The sequence below is a fragment of the Alosa alosa genome, chromosome 11 (assembly GCF_017589495.1).
Source record: "Alosa alosa isolate M-15738 ecotype Scorff River chromosome 11, AALO_Geno_1.1, whole genome shotgun sequence".
Taxonomy (NCBI): Eukaryota; Metazoa; Chordata; class Actinopteri; order Clupeiformes; family Clupeidae; genus Alosa; species Alosa alosa.
In genome coordinates this window covers 19,074,866-19,102,354 of record NC_063199.1, presented here as the reverse complement: position 1 = coordinate 19,102,354, position 27,489 = coordinate 19,074,866, and the positions used below count along the sequence as shown (strand labels likewise).

Sequence of the window (27,489 nt, the reverse complement as noted above, 5' to 3'; positions counted from 1 at the left end):
TCTCTCACACACACACACACACACACACACTCTCTCTCTCTCTCTCTCTCTCTCTCTCTCCGTCTGTTAACTCTCTCCAATCCCTCCCTTTCCTGCTGTCCTGTACAGAAAAACTTCTCCAGGTGGTTTTTCTTCTTGTTGTTCCACTGGCACCTTAAAGTTAAAATCCAAGCGATTCGTTTGTTTAGTTGGTTTGCGGCGTTTAGGTTGCGGCTTCTCCTGGCCGTACTGTCCGGTGAGCAGCGTGGTGCTGGAGAAAGAGCGAGACCGGTGCGCTGGTGTCGTGCGCTCTCACTGGCTACGCTTACACAAGTGCCTCCAGTGGACTGTTCTTTATGAAAGAGAGGGAGAGAGAGTGTGAGAGAGAGGGAGAGGGAGGGAGGAGAGAGGGAGAGAGAGGGAGAGGAGGGCAAAGAAATGAATAGACCTACTGTGAAGAAAGAAGTATGGGAGAAAGTGAGCTGAGTAGAGGAGTTAAAAAGTGAGTGAGTTTAGAAAGAGAGAGAGACACACACACACACAGAGAGTGGGGGAGAGGAGAGAGGAAGAGACAGCTGCCCGTGCATCAGTTATTCTGAGGAGAGGGTTAAAAGTGTCCACTAGCATGTCAAGCACATGCTCCCGCTAACAGAGAGAGAGAGAGAGGGAAGGAAAGCAGAGAAAGGAAGGAGCTGGAACGAGAGACAGAGAAGAGGCACAGTGAAAGGGGAGTGTGTGTGAGAGAGGTAGAGAGAGAGAAAGACAGAGAGAGAGCAGAGAGAGAGAAACTGAAGAAAAAAGGTATGTTCTTTACCTTCCTTGTCCATCCATACCTCACATCTGGTGCTGTGGTGGGGCTCACACACGAGCACACTGAGGCGTTGAGATTTATGTCTGTGTGTTTTTGAGCACTTGAGGGTGGCAGAGACAGCACGTCTAGGAACCAACTAAGGAAAACAAATTCTTGTGGTTTTCATTTTAATTGAATAAATGTTGGTGATTGGATAGTGACGACTGCAAAACTAACTGACAAAAAGCCATGTAACTGGAAGAGATTTGCTTTAAGAGCCATTCTGTTACACAACTAACAAAAATTGAATACATGAATGAATACATGAATGAATGAATGAATGAATGAATTAATGAATGAGAGAGAAAGAGAGAGAGAAACATGTATTTCTCAGGGATGCAGCTAGCTAGCCCAGCCAGTCAGTCAGGCAGCAGAAATGCAGACATGTGGGAAGTTTAGTGGGGAAGGGGCCACTTGTCTTTGAAAGAGCATGTTCCCTCCTAAAGTAGGACATACCCCCACCCACCCTTCTACCCTCCATCCCTCCCTCCCTCCCTCGCTCGCTCTCGGTCCTACCCCTCGGCCTGCGCTGAAAGGGGAAAGAATGCCAAGCCTTCTCAAACCTCCAGCGCCAGCGGTTTCACAGGAAGAAAGCCTGCCTTCGGATCCAGCCCAAGCTTTGGTTACACTGTCAGAGAGAGAGAAACAGAGAAAGAGAGAGAGATGAAGGATGCCATTCTGTTGCCAGAGAGACTAGAAGAGGAACATAGTTTTGAAGAGGTTGCTTGCCAATAGACAGAAATGATCATTATCCTCCCCCAAGGCTGTCTCATATATTATCTCTTTCTATTCATCACATATCACTTTTCCCTCTGAATTTCAAATCTGTCCAGAGGAATAAATCATATTTAGAATTAAATCACCAGCCAATTGACATTTGCACTCCATCATCCGAAGGGGGGGGATGGGGGCTTGTCACTTGGAACCACAAAAATGCTTCATTCTGCTTCCCATTGTAACTGTGGTTATTGGATGATGTCCGTACACAAAGTGGGTTTCCGTTTCACAGAGTCATCATTGTCAACTTTGACCTTGATTCTGCTCTCTCTCTCTCTCTGCTCTACTCCTTTTTTCCACTCTCAGCCCCTCTCATCCGTTCATTCTTCTCTTCTTTCCTCTGCTCCACTCTCTCGTTCATCCATTCATTCTTCTCTTCTTTCCTCTGCTCCACTCTCTCGTTCATCCATTCATTCTTCTCTTCTTTCCTCTGCTCCACTCTCTCGTTCATCCATTCATTCTTCTCTTCTTTCCTCTGCTCCACTCTCTCGTTCATCCATTCATTCTTCTTCTTCTCTCTTCTTTTCTATGCCCCTCTCTGCTCTCCCCTGTAGTTTAGCAGCTGTTGACCCAGGCTTTGGCCTCAACCTTGCCTGACAACAGCAGGAGGTTGTTAATCTACCCTGTCCTGCACCTCTCTGTCCTGCTCTCTCTCTCTCCCTCTCTCTCTATAAGTTGATCAGCAGGTCCTTCTCAGCACTTCTAGGAGAGCATATTTATGGCAGTGACTGAGGGTTTTGGGGTTATGGTGTCTTTTGTAATCTGTCTCTCTGTGTGTGTGTGCATATGTGTGTATGTGTGTGAATGTGTGTGTGTGTGTGTGTGTGTGTGTGTGTGTGTGTATGTGCGTGTGTATGTGTGTTTGTGTGTGTGTGTATGTGCGTGTTTGTGTGTGTGTGTATGTGCGCGTGTGTATGTGCGTGTTTGTGTGTGTGTGCACGTGTGTGTGTGTATGTGTATGTGCATGTGCGTGTGTTTGTGGTGTGCGAGCAGGTTGCTGTGACTCATCCACATGTGCACAGGTTTATGAGCGTGCGGTCAGTGCAAACAGCGTGCGATAACTCCACGTTCCGTGCCTGATGCATGAGGTTTACTTTGGACCCATGTATACAACTCACCCTCAGTGTGCAGCAGAGTCTATCTGTCTCCCTGGCTCTCCATTCCGGGCATTGTCCGTACCCACCCACAACATTCTCTCCCGGGCACCCAAACACGCAGTGAGAGGCCGAAAGGGACAGGAGACAAAGGGAAGTCTCCAATGAGACAGGGAGAGGAGGAGGTATGCACCAAGATGCTAGATCAATGGCAAAGATAGTCGAGAGACAAGGGAGTGAGCCGGAGAATGAGGGCCTGACTGGATATCTGGAAGAGACTCAAAGGGAGGGAGAGAATAACAGACTAGAATAAATATAAAAGAAGAAAAGAAAATATGAAAAGGAGGCTAGACAGAGGGATGCACAGAGGAAGGGGTAGATAGAGGGATGTGACTGACATAAAGTAAACATAGACTACATAGAGAGAGAGATTTTCCTTTTGAGATATTACTGTGTCATACGTAACACTGAAACAGTCATGCTAATAAAGCCCTTTGAAATTGAGAAAGAGAGAGAGAGCGAGAATCAGATGGATGGAAGTTGAGAGAGAAGGGAGTGAGGGAGACAGAGAATGGGTGGGCGAGGGTGAAATTCCTTTGATGTGGAGCAGGGATCCTTGGAGACAGCGATGGTGGATGGTTCTAGTTTTGGGTGGAGGGCCTGTCAGGGGTGTCACGCCTGCGACCTGATTGGGCCACGCATGGCTGTGGCTTAATGCAACACAGATGGAGGAGGGTGGAGGCCCACATCATGTCCAGGCTGCAGATGAGGAAGATGAAGGTGGCGAGTTCATCGGACGAGTGACGACGAGAAAAGGCAGGATGAAATCTGCTTTCCCATGGCTGTTAAAAGGGGAGACTGGTGAAACTTTAGCAGCCATGATGTTCCATGACGGTTCCATGTTCAAAACATGTCATGCCAGAAGAAACATGCAAGCCGCCATGATGGCTTTATCTTCCATATGTCTGAATGCTACACAGTTACTGAGATTATGAACGATTTTGACTGTAGGTGAGTCCAGGTGCCTGTGCATGCATGTGTTTTTTGTGTGTGTGTGTGTGTGCGTGCGTGCGTGCGTGTGTGTGTATGTGTGTGAGAGAGAGAGAGAGAGAGAGAGAGAGAGAGAGTAGGTGTGTTTTCTAGTGTATTTGACAAAACAAAGAGCAGGAAACCACTTCACATGAGCCCTAATCTGCAAGGTTATCTACAGGTCAGAGGTCAGTAGCTTACCTGTTCTCCAGTAGGGGTTAAGTCATTGAGAGACCTCAGAACCATACAGACCAGCCTCAGACGAGTCCAGGAAGTGACGTCAATTCCGGAAATAAGTACATAATTTACTTTACTCTTTATGGAGAATACAGCGGGAAAAAACAGTTCATGGAAAAAATAGTCACATTAGGTAGAAGCTTTTTATTATTATTCGTAATTTACATTTATTTATTAAATAATCGATCGCGACTGACTGTCCACGTGATCTGCCAGAGTCAGCTGGGAGGAGCTTGTGACTCACGCATAGGGACTCACGGCAGATATTGCGTGAAATTTTGGTTTATGGCTATCGTTTAGATGTCCTTCCTATTCATTAACATGAACATGATGATTGACTAAATAAATGACTATGATGTTTAATAAACCATTGTAGGTATACATTTAACAAGTTATCATTCATCACATCAATTAAGTGTTTTCTGTAGGCTAGGCTACTGTGTGACATGCTTTACACTACAGCATAAAAATAGGCTATCAACACGTTTGCAGTATCACTGTTGCAGTATCACCACTTGATTGTTTGTACATTTTTGCACATTCCAACATAAGGAAGCAGCATGAGGAAACTTGTCCTTTTTCTGCCTTATTTTTCTAACTACTTTTACGAGTCTGCAGTATCACTGAGTACAGCTGTTACAAGAGGGTCTGGCGTCCCTTTGTTATGATGCACTTCCTGCGACGCGGTCATTCGTCTCTAAATTACTTAACTCCCTCTCTGATTAAGGTCATGGCCTCTGGCTGGACACAGGATGTCATTTAAAACTACATGACAAGGAACAGACAAGTCATGTTCCAACAGCAGACTCGTGAAACATGAGATAGGAGTTGTAGTGGCTACAGCATCCATGTTTGATCTGAAGTGTGCTTTCTTTTTTAGTTGGCAAAATTGCCCAGAGATAGACCTACTTTGATTAATAGAAGCATGTCTGTGTGTGTGTGTGTGTGTGTGTGTGTGTGTGTGTGTGTGTGCGCATGTGTGTGCATGTTTAAGTAGAAGCATGTCCCTGTTTTTGTCTATGTTTGTGTTGTGTGTGTGTGTGTGTGTGTGTGTGTGTGTGTGAGAGAGAGAGAGGAGAGAGAGAGAGAGAGAGAGAGAGAGTGTCTGTGTGTGAGCTGAATTGTTAAAGAGGTGGGGGCATGTGAGGACAAAAAAAACACATCTGCCATACTGCACTCAACAGCATCTCCAACACCCCATTACTCTCTCTCTCTCTCTCTCTCTCTCTCTCTCTCTCTCACACACACACACACACACACACACACACACACACACACACACACACAGTCACTAAGCCAGACAAGACCAAGTGCCTCAGATATACAGTAGAACTCAGTGACATTAACAAAAGCCCTTAATGATATATATTCCTCACACAGTCTCGATTCTTCTATCTGCCCGTTAGTACACCTGTTTCTATGCTAAATGCAAATAAAAATCATTCAAAGTGAAGGGAAGGTGTGAACAAAATGAAATACCTGAAAATGTGGGTGCAGATATAGCAAAAACCAAGCAACTTGCCAGCTAACTTGAAATCAACGAGACTGAAAGTTTTATGTCTAAATAAACTACAACTGTTTATATGGAGAAATAATTTATTTTAGCTCTTGAAGGCAAAAGTTGACTCTGCTTAATATTTTTGTTTTGTTTTTATTTGTGTTAGCCCTGTGCACTATCTTTGTTGATGTGAGCCAACTGTTTGGGAATTTGATAGGATTGGCTCTCAGTCTCCAGTGTATTTGTGCCATAAAATATTGATACGTTTCCAGATCCATCCTGATCTCTGTGTAATCTCCCAGCTTTCACCACCTCTTTCTCTCACACTCACTCACACTCACACTCACACACACACACTCACACTCACACACACACACTTTGTTTTTCCACCTGTCTCAGCCTCTGTCTCTTAATGTGTGTTTGACTGTGTGTGTGTGGGCGTGTTTGTGTGTGTGTGTGTGTGTGTGTGTGTGTGTGTGTGTGAGAGAGAGAGAGAGGTTGTGAGTAGGTTACATAAAAAGAAGGCTGAGCTGGGACTGTAGAGGTAGGGCATCCCTGCAGCCTGATGAGGCTTGCTTGAGATAAAGCCGGAAGTCTACCGTACCACATCAATAGGTGTGTGTGTCTATTCCTGCTAACATGCTTATGCTAAGCTAGGCAAACATACAAACTAAATCCCTTGTGTGGTGGTAATAAAATAAAATATGCAGTACTTTTTTGAGGCAACTTGCACATGTATTTTGTTGGGACATAGCATGTATGTAGTGATAGCACAAGAGTATGCAAAGTCACATACTGCCATTTAAACTCCATAGAAAGACAAACTGCTCCTGTGAAACTACCGCTACCGCTTCCAGTCATATGGCGATTTTCTGTCGCCCAATCAACGACTGCATACCCATACCGTACCAAGACCAAATAATCTTGGTACCAAAAAGGAGCTCGGCATGGTTCGGTTGCTTTGGTACAGTTTGCATTTTTTGATAATGGTGACGCAAATAATTGCGCGCCGTACTGCACTGAACTGAGCCGCGCCGTTGGTGGAGATGCCCCATAAGTGTGTGTGTGTGTGTATACGTGTGTCTTGAATTTTCACTAAGCTATCAAACTATAAATAAATTAATAAATAAAAAATACATTTATCTCATAATTTTTGATTAATGATTAATCACGATTCTCAATAAATTTCTTCCATATAATCAAGCTTAAAATAATGGACTGTTATAGAATGGAATGTTATTGTTAAATTTCTCATTTCAATTGCTAGCACTATTTAGCTAGCAAGAGTGATACCAATGGATGCATTAGGTTGTCTAGTTTATTCACCAGCCTAACCAAATAACTGAGCCTACCGCAGCCTCTAAAAGATAATGAGACAAAATCATATTCCCCCATAATAATCGTCATGATTAACACGTTAACTTCTTTGACAGCACTCATTTCTACACATGTGCCTGCCCTCAAAATAACATGTTTAAGTATGCAAGCACGTGTGAGTATGAGTGTGTGTGCATGTAACCCCTGATCTCATCCTTAATTCCAGTGGCTCATTACTTAGTGCTCCTGCAGTGTCCTGGTCACTTCTCATTACCCATCTACCCTTCAATAGCCCCCCACAGCTCTCCCTCTTTTTAGACATTTTACCCAGGGCCTACCCTGTACATCCAATCCTGATCAACTTACACAACCTATTGTGCTACTACCACTGTAATGGAATCCCCCCAATGTCTTAAATCGAATACCTCTAAAATTACATTTAGGTGAGAATGCAGCAGTTGTTATTGAATTCATCACTTAGGCCTACTATTTCCGTAGAATCCCAGACCGGACTGATTGATGGCACAGTGTGAGGCAAGGGTGGAGTGGGACAATAAATGTTACCAGGTGCTCATGCGTCCCTCCCAATTGGGGTGGTGGTGGGGGGGGGGGGTGAATGTAGGGGTTGTGGTGATGGTGAGGGCAGCCGTGGACTACTGGTTAGCGCTTCGGACTTGTAACCGGAGGGTTGCCAGTTCGAACCCCGACCAGTAGGCACGGCTGAAGTGACCTTGAGCAAGGCACCTAACCCCTCACTGCTCCCCGAGCGCCGCTGTTGTTGCAGGCAGTTCACTGCGCCAGGATTAGTGTGTGTTCACTGTGAGCTGAGTGTGTTTCACTAATTCACCGATTGGGATAAATGCAGAGACCAAATTTTCCACACGGGATCAAAAGAGTATACTTATACTTATACTTATATACTTATACTTATACTTAGTGCTGATGTTAGTTCTTTGCCTGATTCCTATTTTAAGGAAGGACCGCTCATCTAAAAACTTCAGCAGTTTGCACCATCTCATACACATCTCATCACAGTCATTAGGGGAGGGGCTTCCTACAGTGAGAGTGAGGGGCTGCAATCTCACATTCCAGACCACTGGAGGGTAGCCTGGCCCCAGCCGCCTCGTATCTACGCTCATTTGAATTTCCATTAGATACTAATCTTCACTCAATGTGTTTACGTTTCCCTCAGTCATTAGCCTGGGTGTTCCCATGCTGCCTTGCGCGCGATTTGATTCACGCTGCTAAGGCAGCCTGGAGACCATGGAGCAAATTTTCGCCTGAGATAGGGAACCAATCACAGAACAGGGGGGAAAGCAAGACGATGATGAGCTATGCACAGGCACATTTGATAGACATCCATGGCACCCAATAAACGGATCTGGGCATTTTTTTCAAATACGAGAAAATTAACGTTTGGTTCCCAGACCACGTCTCATTGAGAAGTGGTGGCGCTAGCCAGGCTACTCATTCATGAGAGTGGGTGGACATTAGTTGCAAAATCTGCTGTGGTAAGTAAGGGATAATGTATAGAACGTCGGTCATTATTGGGAAAATAAGACCCGACAGGGCGAACCGGACCCTGATGTGCAGTGGAGGGGTCTTGTTCCGTCCTGAAGGGACTTATTTTCCCAATAATGACCGACGTTCTATACATTATCCCGCTTATTACACGGCTACTTGCCAAACCGAAACAATAAACTCCCTATGATGACTCTTTAGCCTACATAGCCTAGGCTATAGCCTATTTGTCCTATTGGCTGGTGGGGTGGCTATTCATTCTGAGAAACAAATAGTTCGCAAAAGCACACGATGAACTTGAATCAAACATTCTTTAGAACACAGCTGATCAACCATCCGCTTTCAATTTTGAATGAAATTCCAGTCCTTGCATAGTGATATGAAACACATGAAATAGAAGCACAAACCCCATTTTCCTTGACAGCGGTCTGTTATACTTAGCAACGGTCTGTTATTGAGAATTAGCAGACCACCGAACGTTGGGAAGGCCCATTCAAGTGAATGGAGCATTCTTCAGCATTATGAAGAACCGTGTAATAAGTAAGGGATAACGGCCGCCGAGGTGTCCTGTTATACATAATTAATGGACGAGGGCGAGGCAAAGAATGGGGTTTCCTCTGCCTGAGTCCATTAATTCCTTATAACAGGACACCTCCCGAAGGCCACTATAGGCAATTATCCCGCTTTCCATCACCCTAAAAGGTTGCCACTATTTTAGGCAATAAGAGCCAGAATTAATGCCTTTATAGCATGCAAATACAACTAACTCGGCTCACAGCAAACAAACGCGGTTCCATTTAAAAAGAAGCCGACTTTTTGGCCCTAAAACCCAGCGATAGTGTGGACTCATCTGCCGGCGTTCTCCTGTCTTCGCCACACCTCCGCACCTATTTGTCAATTCAGTCAATCCCTTGTTGCAGCGCTGCATCGCTCATTAGAGGGGAGAGTCAGCTGGCGATAATAATCAGCTGATTGTAATAATCAGCTGGCTGCACGCAACTGTAGCCCCACAACTTAAAAAGTTCAGTGTCCCATTAATTATAATAGTCACAGCAAACAATGCTAAAGAACACAGAAAACACAGCAAAGGAATATCCACTGCAAACAAAAACACACCATATAAATAAATGAAAACACAGCACACAATTGGGGTCGACGGTCACATAGAACACAGCTGAGGGGAGCTTGCTTTTGACATGGACAGTTAGCTTGTTTACAGTTGATTCCATTGTTGCGAAGCCTGCTTCCAGGCTCAACTGTCGTCCTACTATGGTTGTTATAGTTACCATTCATAAGCATTGATATGGAACGGTGATTAAACTTTTTTTTACCAGATCTACTTCATTGATGTCTGGTTATTCAGAATGAATAGCCACCCCACCAGCCAATCAGAAAAGATAATTTCTTCTTTCCGGGTGATAAACAGTAGCAACGCCTGCAAACATCCAAAAATTGCAGCTGGAAGAATGTGTACAGTACATTTATACAGCAAAGCAGTCTCGGTGTCATGGGGGGGCATTGTGGGGCCTGGCCCATCCTGGAAGTCACCTGTGCCCACCCTGGACAAGCTTGGCTGCACCTTACCTTTTTTACATGGTTGTTTGCATGAAAATGTATTAGTATTTTCTCTCTGTTTAATATGCCATGTATGTAAATTTGATGTCAGCCGACTGTTGGACGCGCGTTTTGGGTAGGAGTGACTATTATTGCACTTTGTTTAAATGGAGGTGCAAGGAGAGCGCTCGCCCCCGAGAGTTACCTGTGTGAAGCCGGCTGTGTGGAGTAACGCGCATTAGAGGCCTTGCATGCTAAACATACCGTGATTCGTCCTCTGTATCTGCGATCGCTGTGGATTATCATTCTTTTCCGAAGTCATTGGATTACAGCAACAGTGGTGGAATGTAATGAAGTACAAATACTTCGTTACTGTACTTAAGTAAATTTTCCACGTATTTGTACTTTACTTAAGTAAAATTTATAGTGCATACTTTTGACTTTTACTTGGGGGTTGCTACCAAAGATTCTGGAGCGCTACGTGCATTCTTAGAAACATAAACTTCTAGTCTAGACCAGGCAAAGCGTGAGCTTGTAGCCATCTGCATTCGGTAGGCTATATTCACCAGACCCATGGCTACACTGTACATGCAACTGTGTTCTGTGCCTTTCTCTGTCTGTTATCTGCAGCGTTAGGGCCTCCTCTCCGATGAGATTGCTATCCGCGGATCAGCGAAGTTACAGGCTATGCCCATGCTTCTGTCACCGCGCCTGATCATTTGCGGCACAAATGAATGGTAGACTATTAATTAACCGGTGGCCGGAAAAAACGTAAAATTTTCCAGATTAGGAAATATTCCTTAATTGTGTGTGATTAAATAAAGATGCATAGCCTACAATTGGGGGGTAGTAACGTGAGCGCTCATTCAATGTCTATGCGTCTGCGCAAGTGAAACTGAACTTAATCATAAAGACACCTTTCTCAGCAACTTTTCTGTTCAATCAGCATAATTGGCATTACGATCCACCCGACGTTTCCCTTGTCTACCCCACGTTAAACTTCAGGCTCTCGTGTTTTGCTGAATGATATTACTCAGCAGATCACCCTAGTAGATAACCAGAATTACAGTCTCTAGAATTGTAGGTCAGAATGTAAACTGGGCCACAGATGGTAAGCACAATTGCATTAACTTAAAACTATCTAGTCGAGTATAACCTAAAACTAGCTTAATTAAAATACCACAGCCCATACTGATTTTTCCTTTTAGAATATAGATATTAAGAGAATAAATCATTATGCAAATATTTCTTTACTTTTAATACTTAAAGTACATTTAAAAGCAGGTACTTTTTACTTTTACTTAAGTAGGGTTGTCATTGTGGTACTTTTACTTTTACTAAAGTAAATATTTCTCTGTGTATTTGTACTTTTACTTAAGTACTGAGGTTCAGTACTTCCTCCACCACTGTACAGCAAGCAAAGGATCCTTTTCCTAACGCGCTTGTTTTGGTGAGATTGCGTTTCGCAACTGTATGGGGAACGACTTCTCAACAGACTGTAAGCCCAAGAACTTTTTCCTATTCCGGGGATCACGTTTGTGTTTTGGACTGTTTGAATCATCTGATTGATGTCGGGACTATTGGGCACTGAACTTTGGGGGGTATTTGTTGGTGCATTGTGAGACTTTGTTGTTAATTATGTGTCGGGCCTTCAGTTGTGCGCCGAGTGGCCGTGAGTTCGTGCATTAGAATACAAAGTGAATCAATCTCATATGTTGGGTTTCTTTCTGTAATATACACTCTTATTAAGAGGAAGGCAAGGCCTTTTGCTAGTTTAAGTTAAGTTAAACGGCCTTCATCTGCATTGAACCAGCACGATTATTGCTTATTGGATCCGCCCGTAACCTTATTTATGCGTAGTGGCAATCAGTCCTTTTGAATAAGGGCGATTTGTTACAACCTTGTACTTGTAAGTAGCCTAATTATAGGCCACACTTTGGCAGTCATTTTTGGCACTAGGCTATCTGTTTGAAAACAGTTGTTGTAACCCCACTAATGTGATCAATTTAAGTTCCCACAACAGTGAACAGATCAATTTGTGCCCCCCTTGGAAAATTGTAATGCCTGGCCGTGAATTGGTGTCTGCTGCGGGTCTGCATCAAAGGTAGATACATTGTTTTCTGACTGCCAATGCGGATTATTATCAGTTGGATAGGAGTGTTGACAATAATGATTCTTATTTAAAATGAGATGGAAGAGTGCACTGAAGAGCTCTCTCTGCCTCACTCTTTCCCCGTTACTGAAGAGCTCTCTCCAACTCTTTCCCTCTGTTACTGAAGAGCTCTCTCTCCCACTTTTTCCCCTCGTTACTGAAGAGCTCTCCAACTCTTTTTCCCTGTTACTGAACAGCTCTTCCACTTTTCCCCCCTGTTACTGAAGAGCTCTCCAACTCTTTCTCCCTGTAACTGAAGAGCTCTCTCTCCCACTCTTTCCCCCTGTTACTGAACAGCTCTCTCTCCCACTCTTTCCCCCTGTTACTGAAGAGCTCTCTCTTACTCTTTCTCCCTGTAACTGAAGAGCTCTCTCTCCCACTCTTTCCCCCTGTTACTGAACAGCTCTCTCTCCCACTCTTTCCACCTGTTACTGAACAGCTCTCCCACTTTTTCCCCCAGTTACTGAACAGCTCTCCCACTTTTTCCCGCTGCTGCTGAAGAGCTCTCTCTCCAACTATTTCCCCCTGTTACTGAAGAGCTCTCTCTGTTACTCTTTCTCCCCGTTACTGAAGAGCTCTCTCTCCCACTCTTTCCCCCTGTTACTGAAGAGCTCTCTCCCTCACTTTCCCCTTGTTACTGCACTCTGTGTCCTACCTCTCTCTGTAGTTCCCACACTCCTTCTCTTTTTTCCTCTTCTCCCTCCCTCCTTTCTTCTCTTATCTCTTTCCTCTTCTCTCTTTTCCCCCTCCAGCTCCGTTTCTCTCTTTCCTCGCTCCCTCCTTCTCTCTCTCCCCTCTCCCCCATCCCCTGTTGTCTCTCTCCCTCCTTCCATGTCAGCTCTTTGAGCTCAGGTAGCTGTGTGGAATTCCTCAGCATGACCTCTCTCACACGCAGGTCAAACAGCCAGCAAAAAATATTTCAGCTGCCGGTTGCCATAGCGACCATGTGTGCACATAGCTGACAGGAAGGTCAAAGGTCATAGATATGCTGGTGTAGGTGCTGAAGTAGAAGGGGACTGAAACAGAGCAGGGGGAGGGGTCCTGTTAGTTTGGGCTTGATTGTTTCTGATCAGGGAAACTTCAAAGCTGTTCCTAGCTCATATGGCCCGCGGCTGTGAGGAGATGTCTGGCACTGTCCCACGTGAGCTCCATACTTGCAGCTGTCTCACAGTGTGCTGCTGTGCACGCTGTGTGCAGTTTATATTTGCTGCTCTCTGTTTACACAGCAGGGTGAGAACTGGATATAGTTTGTACACATGCACCCAAGAGATCTTCATTAGCTGTGTGTGTATGTTGGAGTAAGAATGGAGTAGGAATGATACACCTTCTTTCTTTTCTATACCCCTTGAGTAAACACACTGACAGCTTTTTTGCCTTCACTGCGGTCCAACACTTAACGTTAGAGAAAAACAATATCTCCCTTACTGTATAATCGAATATACACCCAGCTATACTGTATTTCTGTTTCACAGAGAATGGTAAATGTTGCTTAATACGACTCATCACTTATACTGTATACATTCAGTGGCAACATCTGTGCTGTTTCCATTATAGTGAGGATGGAGAAGATGCAGGGTACCCAAACTATGAATATGATAGCTGCAAGTGATTGGCATGGTGAATGTTCATTTTGGTGCCATGTTGAGCTGCTCTTTGATGAGTAGTAGACGCAGACTAGCATAACGGGCTAAATAAAAGAATAAGTGGAACGCTTTGGAGAGAAAGCAGTTTCTTTTTGAGCAGGATGCGGGTCGCTCTCTGTGGGGCAGAAATGCAGGGTCATTTGATTGTTTGATCTGTCTTTCTTCTTTTCGTCAGATAATAGGTGGGCTTTGCCCTCCCAGCTCCACTGTGTGTGCATGTGTGTGTGGGTATGAGAGAGAGAGAGAGAGAGAGAAAGAGAAACAGAGAGAGAGAGAGACAGACAGAGAGAGAGAGGAGACAGACACTCCAGGGCTCATGTTTATATCACTGCTTTCTTTGGCAGTGGCTCGGCGGTTTGTATGTTGTTGTAGATTTATGAGGGGTACAAATTTATTTATGCTTGTTTGTGCTCACGATGCAGTGCACGTTCTATCATAGCTCTCTCTCTGGTTAGTTTCCTATTTCAAGCTTGCTCATCTTGTGGGATGTGTGTGTGAGTATACAAGTCTGTGGCGTAACATTTAAAGAAGTCAGCATACACACAGGAAACTTGCTCCGTCTCCCATTGAGATCACATCAAAACAGATAGTTTAAATATTTTCAATGTAGTATTTGAATGAGGAAGTGTGTTAGTGTGTGTGTGTATAACAATATGTATACATAATGACAATGCCATGCGAGTTTCTATGGCTACCGTTCTGAAGCCTGAGGGGTATTTTACAAAACCTAGATAAGGATTAAGCTTGGATTTTTGGTTATCCTGAATTAATTTAGCCTTGACTTGGTTTCACAAAAGAGATGGCACATAAGTTACCATGGGGATTTATTCTGTGCACAGCTAGGCTTAGTTAATTCTAATGTTAAATATGTTGTCTTATTGGTTCAGCTCATTCAGTCATTCAAATCAGACCTCCATGTGATTTTTTTAAAAGTTTTATTCCATTTGTATACTATTTGCTAAATGTATTTGCTCACAAAACACCACAGATTGTCTGCCTATTACCACAGGGTTATCATTTTAATTGTGATAGCCTTATAATTATTAACATAATAGTCGTTTGCTTCTTCTGTTGGTTTAATGAATAGTCTAAGGTAGTAGTTGATTGGAAACGGAGAGCAATTTTCAGAGGTGTTGTCAATGAATTCGGTTATAAAGATAGTCATATAATCATACTATGTCTATCTTTACAGTGAAAAGCTCTTTTCTTAATGACGTTCCATGCCTACATGAAGCACTCAAACGTGGGTGTATGTCAGTTTGCAATTGGTCCACCACGCCTACTCTCGCTGTTATACAGAAACAACTGTGTTTCCCCATTCAAAAAAAAAAAAAAATTAAAAATTAAAAATAAAAAATAAAAAAAACTTTACTATGGATGACGCCATTTTCTGAGTCTTTTTATTTCCAACCGTGGGTTCTTTGGAAGAAAAACGGGAACGTGCATGTATCCTGAATTACTTACACCTGGCTTGCCCTGGTCACTCCTTGCCATTCTGGATTGACATTAGTGAAACGTGTTGTGCTAGGATGACCAGACAATACTAGGTCAAGCCTCGCTTTATCACTTATCCATGGTGTGCTTTATCACTTATCCATGGTGTGCAGTTCATTCTGACTGGAAAAGTTTTGCACCAAAACATTTTGTTTGGGTTTAAACATTTTGTTTCCATGGATCTAACTTGTAACTTCTCAAAGTAATACATTTACCATGTGAAGCTCAGACTCATCAACATATATCAATGATATTCTTGACTTCGGTCTCAGGGATTGTCATTTTTATTTTCAAATGATGTTAATTATTAACTTAATAATAAATTACTGCAGTAAATGAACAGAGCAGTACATTCCAAATTACCCCAAGGAGCTGATTTGGTTCACATAAAACATTTAAAAAACGTTAAAAGGAAAGATATTTAAGGCAAGAAAAACAGCAGTGACATTAAAAACAGTGTCCACGTCACTAAACATGAAGAACCCTTTGAGCAAAAAAAGATTCAGGTTCTTAACTGGATTCACCTCAAATATTCCACAGGAGATTAGGCAAACCTTTAGAGGGCGCCATTTGCTTACACAAAACTGACCGACTGCATTCAAGGTTACCTCTTAAACTGTCTTTTCCAGCGTTGCGGTGGCATCACAGTGTCATATGGATTGAACATTGTGCAGTTGTGTATAGGGGGGATTTTCACAACTCCAGGAGTAGATTTTGATATAAAAAAACCTGAGAAATCAAATTGTTCTGAGGTAACACTACATCACAGATGAAAAAATGCAGCAGATTGAGTGTGAGGCTGATTGTCGTGAGTTACAGGAGAACTGTAATGTTGTGCATCATCAGTGCAAGTTAGTGTGTGTGTGTGTGTGCGCGCATGTGATTTTGGTAGCAGCATTCGGTGCATAGATAACTTCATGCTCTCAATAGTATCCTGAGAATTTGAAAAATTGGGAAAAAATATGTTTTCGTTTTGGCTTACAGATCTTTGTGTCTTGCACTTGCACCTCATGGGTTTGGTGTGTCATGCCCTGAGAATGATCTTTCCAGGCACTTTCTTTAAGGTGCCCTCACAGACAACATGGATTAAGACAACGCTGATGAATAATTTCTTAAGGCATCATATCTCTGCTTCATTAGTTCAGCGCTGGCAAGATCTGGCAAGTACTCAACGGCTGTTTTGGCCACTTCATTTCATCCTCTTCTTCACTCATGGTTAAGAGACTGGTAAAAACATTTCATCCTCAGCGTTTTGTTCTCTCTCCCACCTAGACATCTTGTTCCAAGCCCCTCCCATCTTTCTGACAAACGTTTGTCCATTTATTCAGCTCCTCCCCTTCTTTCTTGCTCTCTGGGTGCATGCGGTCACCTTTCCTGTTCAGGCCTCGCCCCCTCCTGCTCATCTGGTCCAGCAGAAGCAGGAAGAGGGCAGAGACTATAAGGGCCACACCTGCCATGAGGAAGCCAGTGCCGTAGTCACTCATCTTGTCAATGAAGAACCCTGAGAAACAAAAAGGGCAAGAAAAAGTACCAGCGATTAGCTAGACCGTGAATGAGTGAGTGAATGAATGAACGAATAAGTGAATGAATGAATGAGTGGTGGATAGGGGTGTAAAGATTAACCGATACGTATCGGTATCCGTTTTTAACGTGTAAGATACGGCTACATCGATACGTGAAGCCCCGTATCGGAATAAAACTGAAATGAACCGGTCGTTATATCGATTTACTTGTTACGAATCGGTTCACAACCTTTTCTGCTCGCTCAGACTCATTTACGTTCCAAGCAGCGCGCTCATCCCATCGGGTTTTGAAACTATAATGTGCCGCGAATTGTGGGTAATGCAGTTCGTTTTGGCTACATTCATTGCCCAAAGTTGTCAAATGACCTCATTACCCATACATCTACTACAACTTAAGCACGTGACAACACTCTGTCGTTTGTTTTACAGTTTTTACTCTTTTGTTTTTCAAAATCCAGCGCGAAATTAAATACTAAACAGCAACGATAGTCTGTAGAGTATAACCTTACGTTTGATGAAGGGATTTCCTTCATGTTAAATAATAATTTGGCCCTTGCTAAAACAATGCACAAATTATTAGCCAATTATTTTGTTCATATTCACTCAGACTTGTGGCATTATAGGTTTCTGCATTAGGTCTACCGTTGGAACAAAATAAACCCAGAGAGTTCATTGATATGTAGGCCTATTTTATTCTTGTAGGCTATATGAGAAAAGGCCAAGAGTGTCTTAAGCACCGTTTTATTTTATTTCGGTATTGTCTTACCTCAACAAGGCTACAGCTCCATGAAAACAATCAGATATAACTATAAAATCTATAAAGTCTATAAAAAAAAATGTTGTATTTTGCTGCTGTGTTTGACTGAAATGTAGACTATTCTTTTTTCATTTCAATACAGTATATAAAACAAACCTCAGTTTAGATAATCATATTCACACATTTGACAACCATGACCATCATAACTGATAATATAAAATTAATGTGTACCTTGAGCAAATGATAAAAAATCTTTCAGATTGCTTTTTTTTCATTCTTGAACTCCATCGAATTGCATCGAATCGCATCGCATCGAATCATACTTAATCGTTTTTTATGAACATGTATCTTTTCTTGTATCGAATCGTGCCCATGTATCTAGATGCGAATCGTATCGTCTTTTACATGAGATTCACACCCCTAGTGGTGGATGAATGAAAGAGTGAATGAATGAGTGGTGGATGAATGAATGAATGAATGAATGAATGAGTGAGTGAGCGAATGAATGAGCCCCCCTGCCACTTTACATTTCCATTTATCCATCCTTATGTCTGACGTCTTATACGCCTTACGTATGTCAATTATATTACAAGGGCTATTGTCCTCAGAGCAATTTGGGATTAAGCGCCTTGCTCAAATGCGGTGGACTGTTTTGGGAATTGAACCTACAACTTTTCTGGCTACCACCTGCTAGCCTAGCTCCTTAAAACACTACACTACCACGGCCACACTTTGTTGCTCCCAAGGCTGAATCTCAGCTCAAAAGAGATCGCCTGCACAGGGGTTGATGCCACTGCAGCCACTGCAGCCACTGCAGCCCCTGGTGGTTTGGATGTTTTCCTCCGTCTCTGACTGATGTTTGTTCACAAGAGAGCAAAAGATTAGAATAGTGTTTCATCTGAAAAAGTCACTAGGTCACAGAGTCTTGCGCTCTCTCCCTCTGCCAGTCTCTTATTCTGGGTGACCTCCTTCTCTCTTTCACTCCTCTCTCTCTCCCTCTCTCTCTCTGTCTAGTCATAACATAAACAGACTGGGTTGAAACAGCTGGTCTCTGATGTCTGGGGTTTAAAAAGCAAAAAGCGAGTATTCTTCTCCCCTGACTAAAGACCGGGGGGCTACATGCAGGCCATGTGGATTAGTGTGATACTCAAGACAGATACAGCTTATCTGCTGCAGGCAGCCTCCATTTGAAGCAACAATATGCAGCCATTTTTTAATTAATAGGCAGCTAGTAGGCCTATTGGTATGATCTTTTAAATTCATTTTGATGATATGATTGTGTGAAAGTAAACACCACCGTCATTCTCATACACCCCCAGTTTGGACAGATGCACGGTGTGGTCCTGTGTGTATCTGCATGAGCACTACACACACGTGAGAGGTTTTCAACTAAATAGCCAAAAAAAAAAGGCTTTTACATGCCTTTGTGTCATTAGATGGCTAGTTAGACCGAAACAGCCTCCTCCGGCTGCTTTGATTCTAAAGAAACACCTTAGTAGTGCTAGCCTGGGTTTTCCCATGCTGCCTTACGCGCGCAATTTTATTCACACTGCTAGGCAGCCTGGATTCCATGGACTTCGTTTTCACCTCAACGAAGGAACCAAACACAGAATGGAGGGAGGGCAGCAAGACGATGACGACACACCGAAGCCGTTATGAGCTATGTACAGACGCATTTGATAGACATTCGTAGCACCCAATAAACGGCTCTGGGCATTCGTAACCACGTTTCAGATACGAGAAAATGAATGTCTAGTTCCCAGACCCCATCTCAATGAGATGAGGTCTGACGTTAGCCAGGCTATAGTGGTGCACTGGCTGGGATGACAACTAAAGACCACTATTTCCGCTATATGGCAGCCAACATTATGAGAGCCGTCATAACAGCTGGTGAGCATGTTAGCATGTCATTAGCATGTCACTGGATATCAATTATAGTGAAGACTAATAGCACCATCAGGCATCTGCTATGGCATGTTTATGTCAAGGTCATGTCACTCTGACGGTTCTTCAACAGGCTGCCACAGTACAGTTAGAAGAACGTTCCTCAGATGAGAATCAGGCCATGTGCACATGTATGGCCAAACTCTCTTATTTAGTCCCCTTTCTTTCCTAGTCTTTATTTAGTTCTCTTTTTAATTCTAATTCTTTTTCATTCCTTCTTCATTTCTCCTCTGTACAGCTTTCTTATTATTATACTCTAAAACGCTCTTAGTTGTAAAACATGTTTGTTTACTGTTTGTTTTACTGTTTGTTTACTTTCCCCCTCCACCCATCACTCTCTGTCTGTCTTCCTCACTGTTTCACTTCTTTTTCAGTGCAACATTCAGATGTAAGGAGGCTAAAGTTAATCTACACACACTATAATTTTCAAAAATCATCACACACACACACACACACACACACTCTCCCTTCAGATTGGGTGGCTAGGTGTTGATTAAGGAGCTTTTTCCAGCTGACTTGCTGCTCTTGGGTGGGAGGCCTTTTGGCTGTCCTGGGTAGACCGCATTCCCTGCATCACAGCCAGGCTTTCTTGGGCCAGCTCCCCAAGGCCAGTGTTTAGACTGAGGGGAGAGTCATGACGCCACCCTGCTGCAAACAACCCAACCATGGTGGAGGCGTCCTATCTGTGATGTGGTGTGGTGGTGGAACTACTGATCAAAGCTTATTCTACATTTGTCTCTGTCTGTGTCTGTATGGGTGAGTGCATTCATGTGTGCTGGTGTGTGAGTGTGTATGTTTCTGTGTGTGTGTGTGTGTGTGTTTGTGTGCATGCATGCAGAACAGTGTGTGTGTGTGTGTGTGTGTGTGTGTGAGAGAGTTTGAAGATAAATGTGCGCATTAACGCATGCATGTCTACCTATATGGCGGTGGTGTGTATGCATGGAAAACAAGCGTTGGCTGTGTGTGTGCATTATGTTGTGTGAGTGTATGTTGTGTGTATTTGTGAGTGTGTGTCTGTGAGTAAGTCTGTGTGTGTAGGTGTCTGTGTGTCTGTGTGCTGTTTTTGTGTATGGTCATCCATCATGTGGTCTGTGTTGTCTCATTTGGACAATCTGCTAGGTAGGAGGTGATGGATTGACAGCAGGCCACCTGTGATGGCTGCCGCACGGTGCCTCATAGCCTCTCAGCTCTCAGTCCGATGCATGTGAGACACACACACGCGTGTGGTGAGTTACAGCCACACAACCATGCTTTACATTTAGACACGAGAGAGAGAGAGAGAGAGAGAGAGAGAGAGAGAGAGAGTGTGTGTGTACTTGTGTGTGGGGGGTCAAAATATGGCTGCCAGAAGAAAGAAGCCATTTATCCGCTGACCAATAATCCATGAAATTAACACAGCCGTCTGTTCTGGAGGAAGACAAATATTGTATTTTGTGACGTTGGAGAGCCAGACACAAAACATGCTGGAGGACCATGATGGCTGAAAATGGACACCAGCTTTTGTCGGTAGTCACTCACTTAAAAGGGGGGAATATAGTACTGTGGCAAAGGTCAAGAGCAGAAGAAGAAGAGAGAGAAAGAAAACTAGATAGATAGACTGGGAGTTAAGGAGAAGAGAGAGAGAGAGAGAGAGAGAGAGAGAGAGAGAGAGAGGCTATTTGGCTAGAACTACTTGACTGCCTGTCTAGTGTTTAACAGAGCCCTTAATTGAAAGAGAACTAGCCATGTAAATGTCTGTATCATGACTTTCACTTTCTATTACATACCATTGTGTATGTTCTACCTTTACCATTTTATATAATGTAACATTCCTACTGTTACAGGTCACACTGCCCCTAACCGTAACCTAAACCTTCATGTTTTCATTGGTACTTATTCACTTAAGGTCTGGCATACTTACTGGCGCTGCACCGATCATTTCCTTAATAGGATCAATGTATTTCAAATGATGTCCATAGCATCACTCAATTGTGGGGTACTGTAAGTATTGTAGGGTAATGTTGGTGTGTGCTAACTGTGTTAAGCATGTGGGGTACTGTAATTGTGTGGTGTGTGATTCAGCCTTACCTGCGATGGGAGGTCCGAGCAGACCCCCGGTGCTGCGGATGAGCATGAAGAACCCGATGGCACTGCCCAGCCTCTCCGCCCCCACCACCTCGGCCAGCACGGTGATGTGCGTGGAGACAGTGGCGCCGTATGCCAGGCCATACGCCATGCAAAAGGCAACCAGCTGCCCGAAGGTGGTGGCCAGTGGGCACAGCAGCAGCACGGTGCCCAGTGCCAGGACAGAGGCGGTCAGCTGGCGCACGGTGGTCTTTGCCAGCCTCAGGTTAGCCACCCAGCCGAAGACGACGCGTCCGATCAGGTCCAGCACTGCCGACAGCGACACCAGCATCGCCGCCTCGTACTCGTCCAGGCCCTGGGTGCGTGCGTACGGCACCAGGAAGAGTGCTGGCGCGAAGAAGCCCAGAGCCGCAAACACACCGAACAGAGAGTACACCATGAAGTGGACGTTGGTGACCAGGGTGTAGTCCACGTAGCGCTGCACGTCCGAGTCTACACACGATGTCCCAGACTTGGCGGCATCGTGGTCGGTGTGGATTGGCACTGCCTTAATGTCAGAGTCCATATTTAACTTCATAGTGGTGCTGGCTGGAGCCTCCATCTCCTCCTCCTCCACCACCTCCCCATCCCTCTGCTGTTGCGGGGCCCTCGCAGGGGCCCTGAGAGGCCTGAGCAGGGCCCCGCACACACACAGATTGAGCTGGATGGCCCCCTGCACCAGCATCGCTCCGCGCCAGGAGTAGTGGTCCACCAGCAGCTGGAAGAGCGGTGTCAAGACAAAGGTGATGATGCACTCGCCCGTGCTGGCTAGCGCGTTGGCCATTGGACGCCGCTGATCAAAGTACCAGCCCAGCATGGTGACCGTGGGTGTCCAGGTCAGAGCGTAGCCAAAACCTGGGGGCCAGAGGGAGGGACACACGGTCGGTCACTGCTGGGTGATGTTATTATATGTTCTTATATGCTTTTGTTTCTTGTCTCATACATGGACTACTGACAGCTCATTTGGAGCCTGCCTGTAGGTGACTACGTTGTTTGTACTTAAAGGAGAATCCAAGCCAATGGCCAGAGCTACAAGGCGGCTGCAGTGCTACACTTGGGAGTAGTATAAATAAAAAATAATCGCCAGAATCTCTCCTTTAAAGTACAGTCATCTTTTGTTTTGGGTCAGTGAGAACAACTACTTCATAGTATGCCTGCATTTGTCAGATATTGATTTCCTACACCCAAAAACCACATCCAGCAAAGACCTCTGTGTCCTCCAAGTTCATTGAGTTTACACAGTATTTACATCTTGGATTTCTTGTATACATTAAACTGTTTTGTATATCCTAAATTATGTGTGTTTGTCATCAAATTTCCATCTTACCAGGATGTCTGTGAATGTGCAAACTGTATATAATAAGTACTCATTTCATTTATATGCATACGTCTCTCTCTCTCTGTGTGTGTGTGTGTGTGTGTCCCACTCACCTGTGATGAAACCCACAGTGATGTAGAGCTGGACGAGGTTCTGTGCGTAGGCTCCAGCCACCATTCCCACGCTGCTGAGTAGCCCCCCTAGAATCACCACTGACCTGTGGCTGAAGCACTCACTCAGCGCTGCCCCTACAGGAGCTGAGGGGGTAACACACACACACACACACACACTTTACCACAGTACACTGATATCATTATCCAGTAAGACGGACTGACAGCCTAAGGAAACAAAAAGTTGCCAAAGAAGTTTGGGCAGAAAGACAGAAGATGAGACAAGAAGGACAAACTGCACGACTAAAGAGAGACAGGCTTTACTGTGAGGGTTTTATTCCTTTAATTTACTCTAAGTATTTTCAGCCAGCCAGACACCCTATAAAAACATAGCATTGGAATCTTACTAACTTAATGATCAAGGGGGGAAAGACACAGGTCAAGCAGAGGAGTGATGTGTTGATACTGCAGTGGAAATGGTTTAGTGGCTTCTTCAGAGCAGGCCTAAGCTCTTTAGAATGCGATGAGTGGTGGCCCCCTGGTGGTCAAATATGGATTTTTTGATTGGTGTGTTTGAAATTCAATGCATCTCTTGCTTGACACAGCAGAAACTCTGAGAGGCTGACATTAAACATCAACAATGAGGTTTATTTAGGCCACCGGACAGCCGGATACCACCGGACAGTTTTTTCCTCCAGATGGTAAGCAGCCTACTGTTGATAGTATGCGAGAGGGAGCTGCAATGCCATCACCATTTAGCAATGTGTCAGACTAAGCTCATTAGGAGAGCACCCATCACATTACGGTGATATTTACAATAGGGAGATGGAGTTAAGCTCATCAATACTATTCACAGGCCATTGATCTCTGGCCTGCTCTTCAAGAATGTCAGAGAGAGAAAGAAAGGGAGACAAATGAGTGAGCGTTTGGCTCACCTCCGATGTGAATGGTTGCTACGGCGATGGAGGTGATCCAGGAGCTCCCCGTCGCCGTGGTGGCAAAGTAGTGATGGATCTCCACGTAGAAGACGCCGAAGGACTTAATGACGCCGAACGTCAGGCCGAATACCAGGAAGCAGGAGAAGACGATAAACCAGCCGTAGCCTCCATCCGGAGGGGACCCCCGTCTCACGGCTTGACCCCGCACACGAGGTTCCATCTTGGGGGTGATGAGCGGGCGGAGCTCACCCTGAGAACCACATCTGTGGACGGAAACAGCAGGCCTGAAATTTCTGCATCATTTGGAAATAATTTCTTGCTACATTTTTGTAATGCTGAAGTAATTTCACTGTTATCTGCATCTCTTGCTTTCTGACTTCCTACAGAATTCATGCCAAAATTACATGGCTTCACAACGCAAGCTCTCGAAGACCCCGATTACCCCCGATTTGTTTTTAAAATGAGTTTTTGGGTGATCCGATCACAAGTGGTCACTCTAAATACAAGTGGAAACAATCACAAAGATGCATTGTGATCCGATCACTCCGACCTCTCCACCCACCTTCCCCCACCCCACTCAAAGGAGCCTCTGGACAAATACAACACTGACTAATCTGTCCCATCCTGCCCCTGATATTTCCATGAGAATAGCACATGAACGGGGAACAGTGTGAAGGGGACAGCTTTTGAATCAGAGCCCCTCTTCCCATCACTCCTGTAAAGTACAGCAGCTCAGCTGGAGTATCAGCACCTGTTAGCTCAAGCACAGGCGCACACCTCCATGTCTTGAACTGTCTGTCCACTAGCCACTTTTTACCACTGTCTTCTGCCTCACTGTTTGCATGCTATATTGGCACATATGCACAACCCCTCCCTCCATGCCACAGCCGAACTGTGACCACACTTATACCTTCCTTAATATAGTTATATATATATATATATATATATATATATATATATATATATATATATATACATATACACACACACACACACACACACACACTTTATTCTTGCACTGTTGCACTGTTTGACTTACGGTACTCATACAGCACCATCACCATGACACTCACCATGATATTCACACAGAGCACCTTGCCTTGCCTTGCCTTGCCTTGCCTTGCCTTATGCACAGAGAATGACAGGCTCAGCCCCTGCCTCAGTCATTGCAAGGGCATCTTGTTTGATTAATCACCCACTATGTGGATACTGTTTTTTTTAGAATTGAGTTATTTAGTATAATTTGTATTTTAGTATATATTTATCTTCTACTGTCCTTACTGCTTAGTTGTGTTTTTTATATTATATACTTTTAATTACTTTCTGCTGTTAGTGAATGTGTGTGTGTGTTGTCTGTATGCTACTGTGACCTTGAATTTCCCCTGGGGATCAATAAAGTATCTATCTATCTATCTATCTATCTATCAGACACAACCCCCAATCCCCCATAACAGCAGCTACAGCTATTTATTTAACTGGTCAGGATGTCTGATAGGAGTTTGACCAAGGTTTACCAAGTGAGTGTGTATGATGTGGAGTGTGTGTTGAGCATTCACACAGCTCTCCCTCTCTTAACAGTGTGTGCGTTCAGCATTCACACAGGCCTCCCTCTCTTAACAGTGTGTGTGTTCAGCATTCACACAGGCCTCCCTCTCTTAACAGTGTGTGTGTTAAGCATTCACACAGGCCTCCCCCTCTTAACAGGTGCTGCAGCGCGAGAAAGCCAGCGAGGTAGAAACGTGTGTGGAATGGAAGCACAAGAACAGATTTTCACTTTTATCAGATTTGAGTTATGCTAATGTACCATCTCAAACTAAATGCTTACTTCGCCATCACCCTGCCAAAAAGCCCATTAAAATGGACCAGCAACACTGACATATATGCAGATAACAAGCAATCTGCCCAAATTACCCAAAGTAAATGTAATGTATTCACCAACAGATCACGCATCACGTATAATAATTTACACAGACACATAACACACTAAGTGAGCTCAGATAATGTCAGTGTAATCCATCTTGACATGGCCTTTGCACTCCAAAATCTATACATAAGAAATGTCTATCAATTATTATCTTTCAATGATAATTATTAGTGTACATCTTACTTACATGGCTGCTTTGCAATTTGCAGTCACAGCATGCTATCCGAGAGGCCACACAGAAATAGAATATCACAGCTTATCCATTTACCACACAGCTACAGCCTTCCAGGAAAGATCCTGGTGACCTTCTCTTGAACACATTGCCATACATTCATCACAAAGACCCAGCAGGACTCATATTTGTAGAGGAGTATTGAATGAAGGATAAGACAAACTGCACAGCTGATCTTAAAGACAGACCAGAAATACAGGAGACAAGGAGATCGCAACTACTGGTACATGTAAATTGCATAACCCCAAACATTATTCAGACCCTATGACTACTTGTATTATGACAATGCATAGTGTTTTCTGTAGACTGCCTATTTATTTTAAGTATTCGCACATGTAAATAATGGTATAAGCCCAAAATGCATTCAGACCTTATATAGCTCAATAAAATTGCGACAATGCCTCCTACCTAGCCTGGAAATCCGGACTCTGGGAATTTAAGGGTCTGGCCATGACTAATGTAATGGCCCAACTCGAGGGGCGGCACCAAGCATGCATTTGAAAATCTCACTGCACGGAATGATTCTTCTGTACGCCATGGGAGAGGTATCCAGTCAAAAAAAGGACCAAGGCCAAGGAACACTCGTTTTCAAGCCAAGAGAGCGTCATCCGTCATTCTAAATGCTATGAACTAAATAACATAAACGGCGTCAAGCATTGAAAAATGAGCAATACAAATAGATTAAAAGATGAAAAACAGTTGACTTTAAAATAGACTTTGCTGAGACAATACATGGGTTACTGATGGCTGACCAGTTTCGGCTACTTCTCATGAACTGGTTTACCACGTGGAGTTACTGTGAGTAGGCCTATACGTTCTCACAGCGTGTATGTTGCTTACCTGAAGAAAGTCATGACGTGCAGACCAGTCCCCGCACAGCTGGTCGTATATTTGGTTTGTTAAAAATCCTGTCGCTGTTAAGCTGTACGCCTAGTTGTCCCGCACTCAGCAGCAGTGCAACTGTGCAATAAGGTGTTTAGATGGGCTATAGCGCCGCATGACAATTTGTAGCAAGTGGGTGCATTTTTTTTTTTGCGCCCCTCTGTTATTTTGTGCGCCTATGCACGGGACCAGCCCTGGGTGAGACTACAGCTCAGGGGTGTGTTTCCCGTAGGCCTACAACTACGGAGGCTATAGCTTTTTACTAACAGGCCTACGATACGATGCATCGTTCAACTAACCAATATCAAAAAACCCTCGTACTAACAGTAGGTTACTTTGTAAGTTTGAACTACCATGATAGTTTCCAAACTTCAGTAGGCCTAGTCTGGACCAAGCTGGTTAATGAGTAGCACGTGGCAGGCACACCTGCAAATAACAAAGACATGATGGATTCACTTAGTTTCAGTTTCATCCGTGAATCGTCTTTTTTATTTATTTATTTGTTTATTATTAAATTAATAAGTTAATACATTGGTTCATATCTGGCCTCGTACAGTGCGCGACAGAATATGAAGTATATATATAAGTATATATATAATCTGCTTAAGCATCC

The 27,489-nt window shown here is 43.9% G+C and overlaps 1 protein-coding gene across 4 annotated transcripts in view; it reads right to left on the bottom strand.

The window, feature by feature from the left end:
• Positions 1-15,280: 15,280 nt before the first annotated feature.
• Positions 15,281-27,489, bottom strand: part of si:dkey-246g23.4 (uncharacterized protein LOC559426 homolog) — a 33,540-nt gene continuing 21,331 nt past the window's right edge. For 3 of the 4 annotated variants that reach the window (XM_048256189.1, XM_048256190.1, XM_048256188.1), the window contains 4 exons: positions 23,836-24,101; positions 22,904-23,047; positions 21,437-22,327; positions 15,281-16,646 (listed from right to left, as the gene is read on the bottom strand). In XM_048256189.1, the coding sequence (XP_048112146.1) occupies positions 16,414-16,646; positions 21,437-22,327; positions 22,904-23,047; positions 23,836-24,058 (1,491 nt within the window). In that variant the 5' untranslated portion in view covers positions 24,059-24,101 and the 3' untranslated portion in view covers positions 15,281-16,413. Of the gene's footprint in view, positions 16,647-21,436; positions 22,328-22,903; positions 23,048-23,835; positions 24,102-26,834; positions 27,267-27,489 lie in introns of those variants that run through there. The other variant, XM_048256187.1, reaches the window with a different exon arrangement.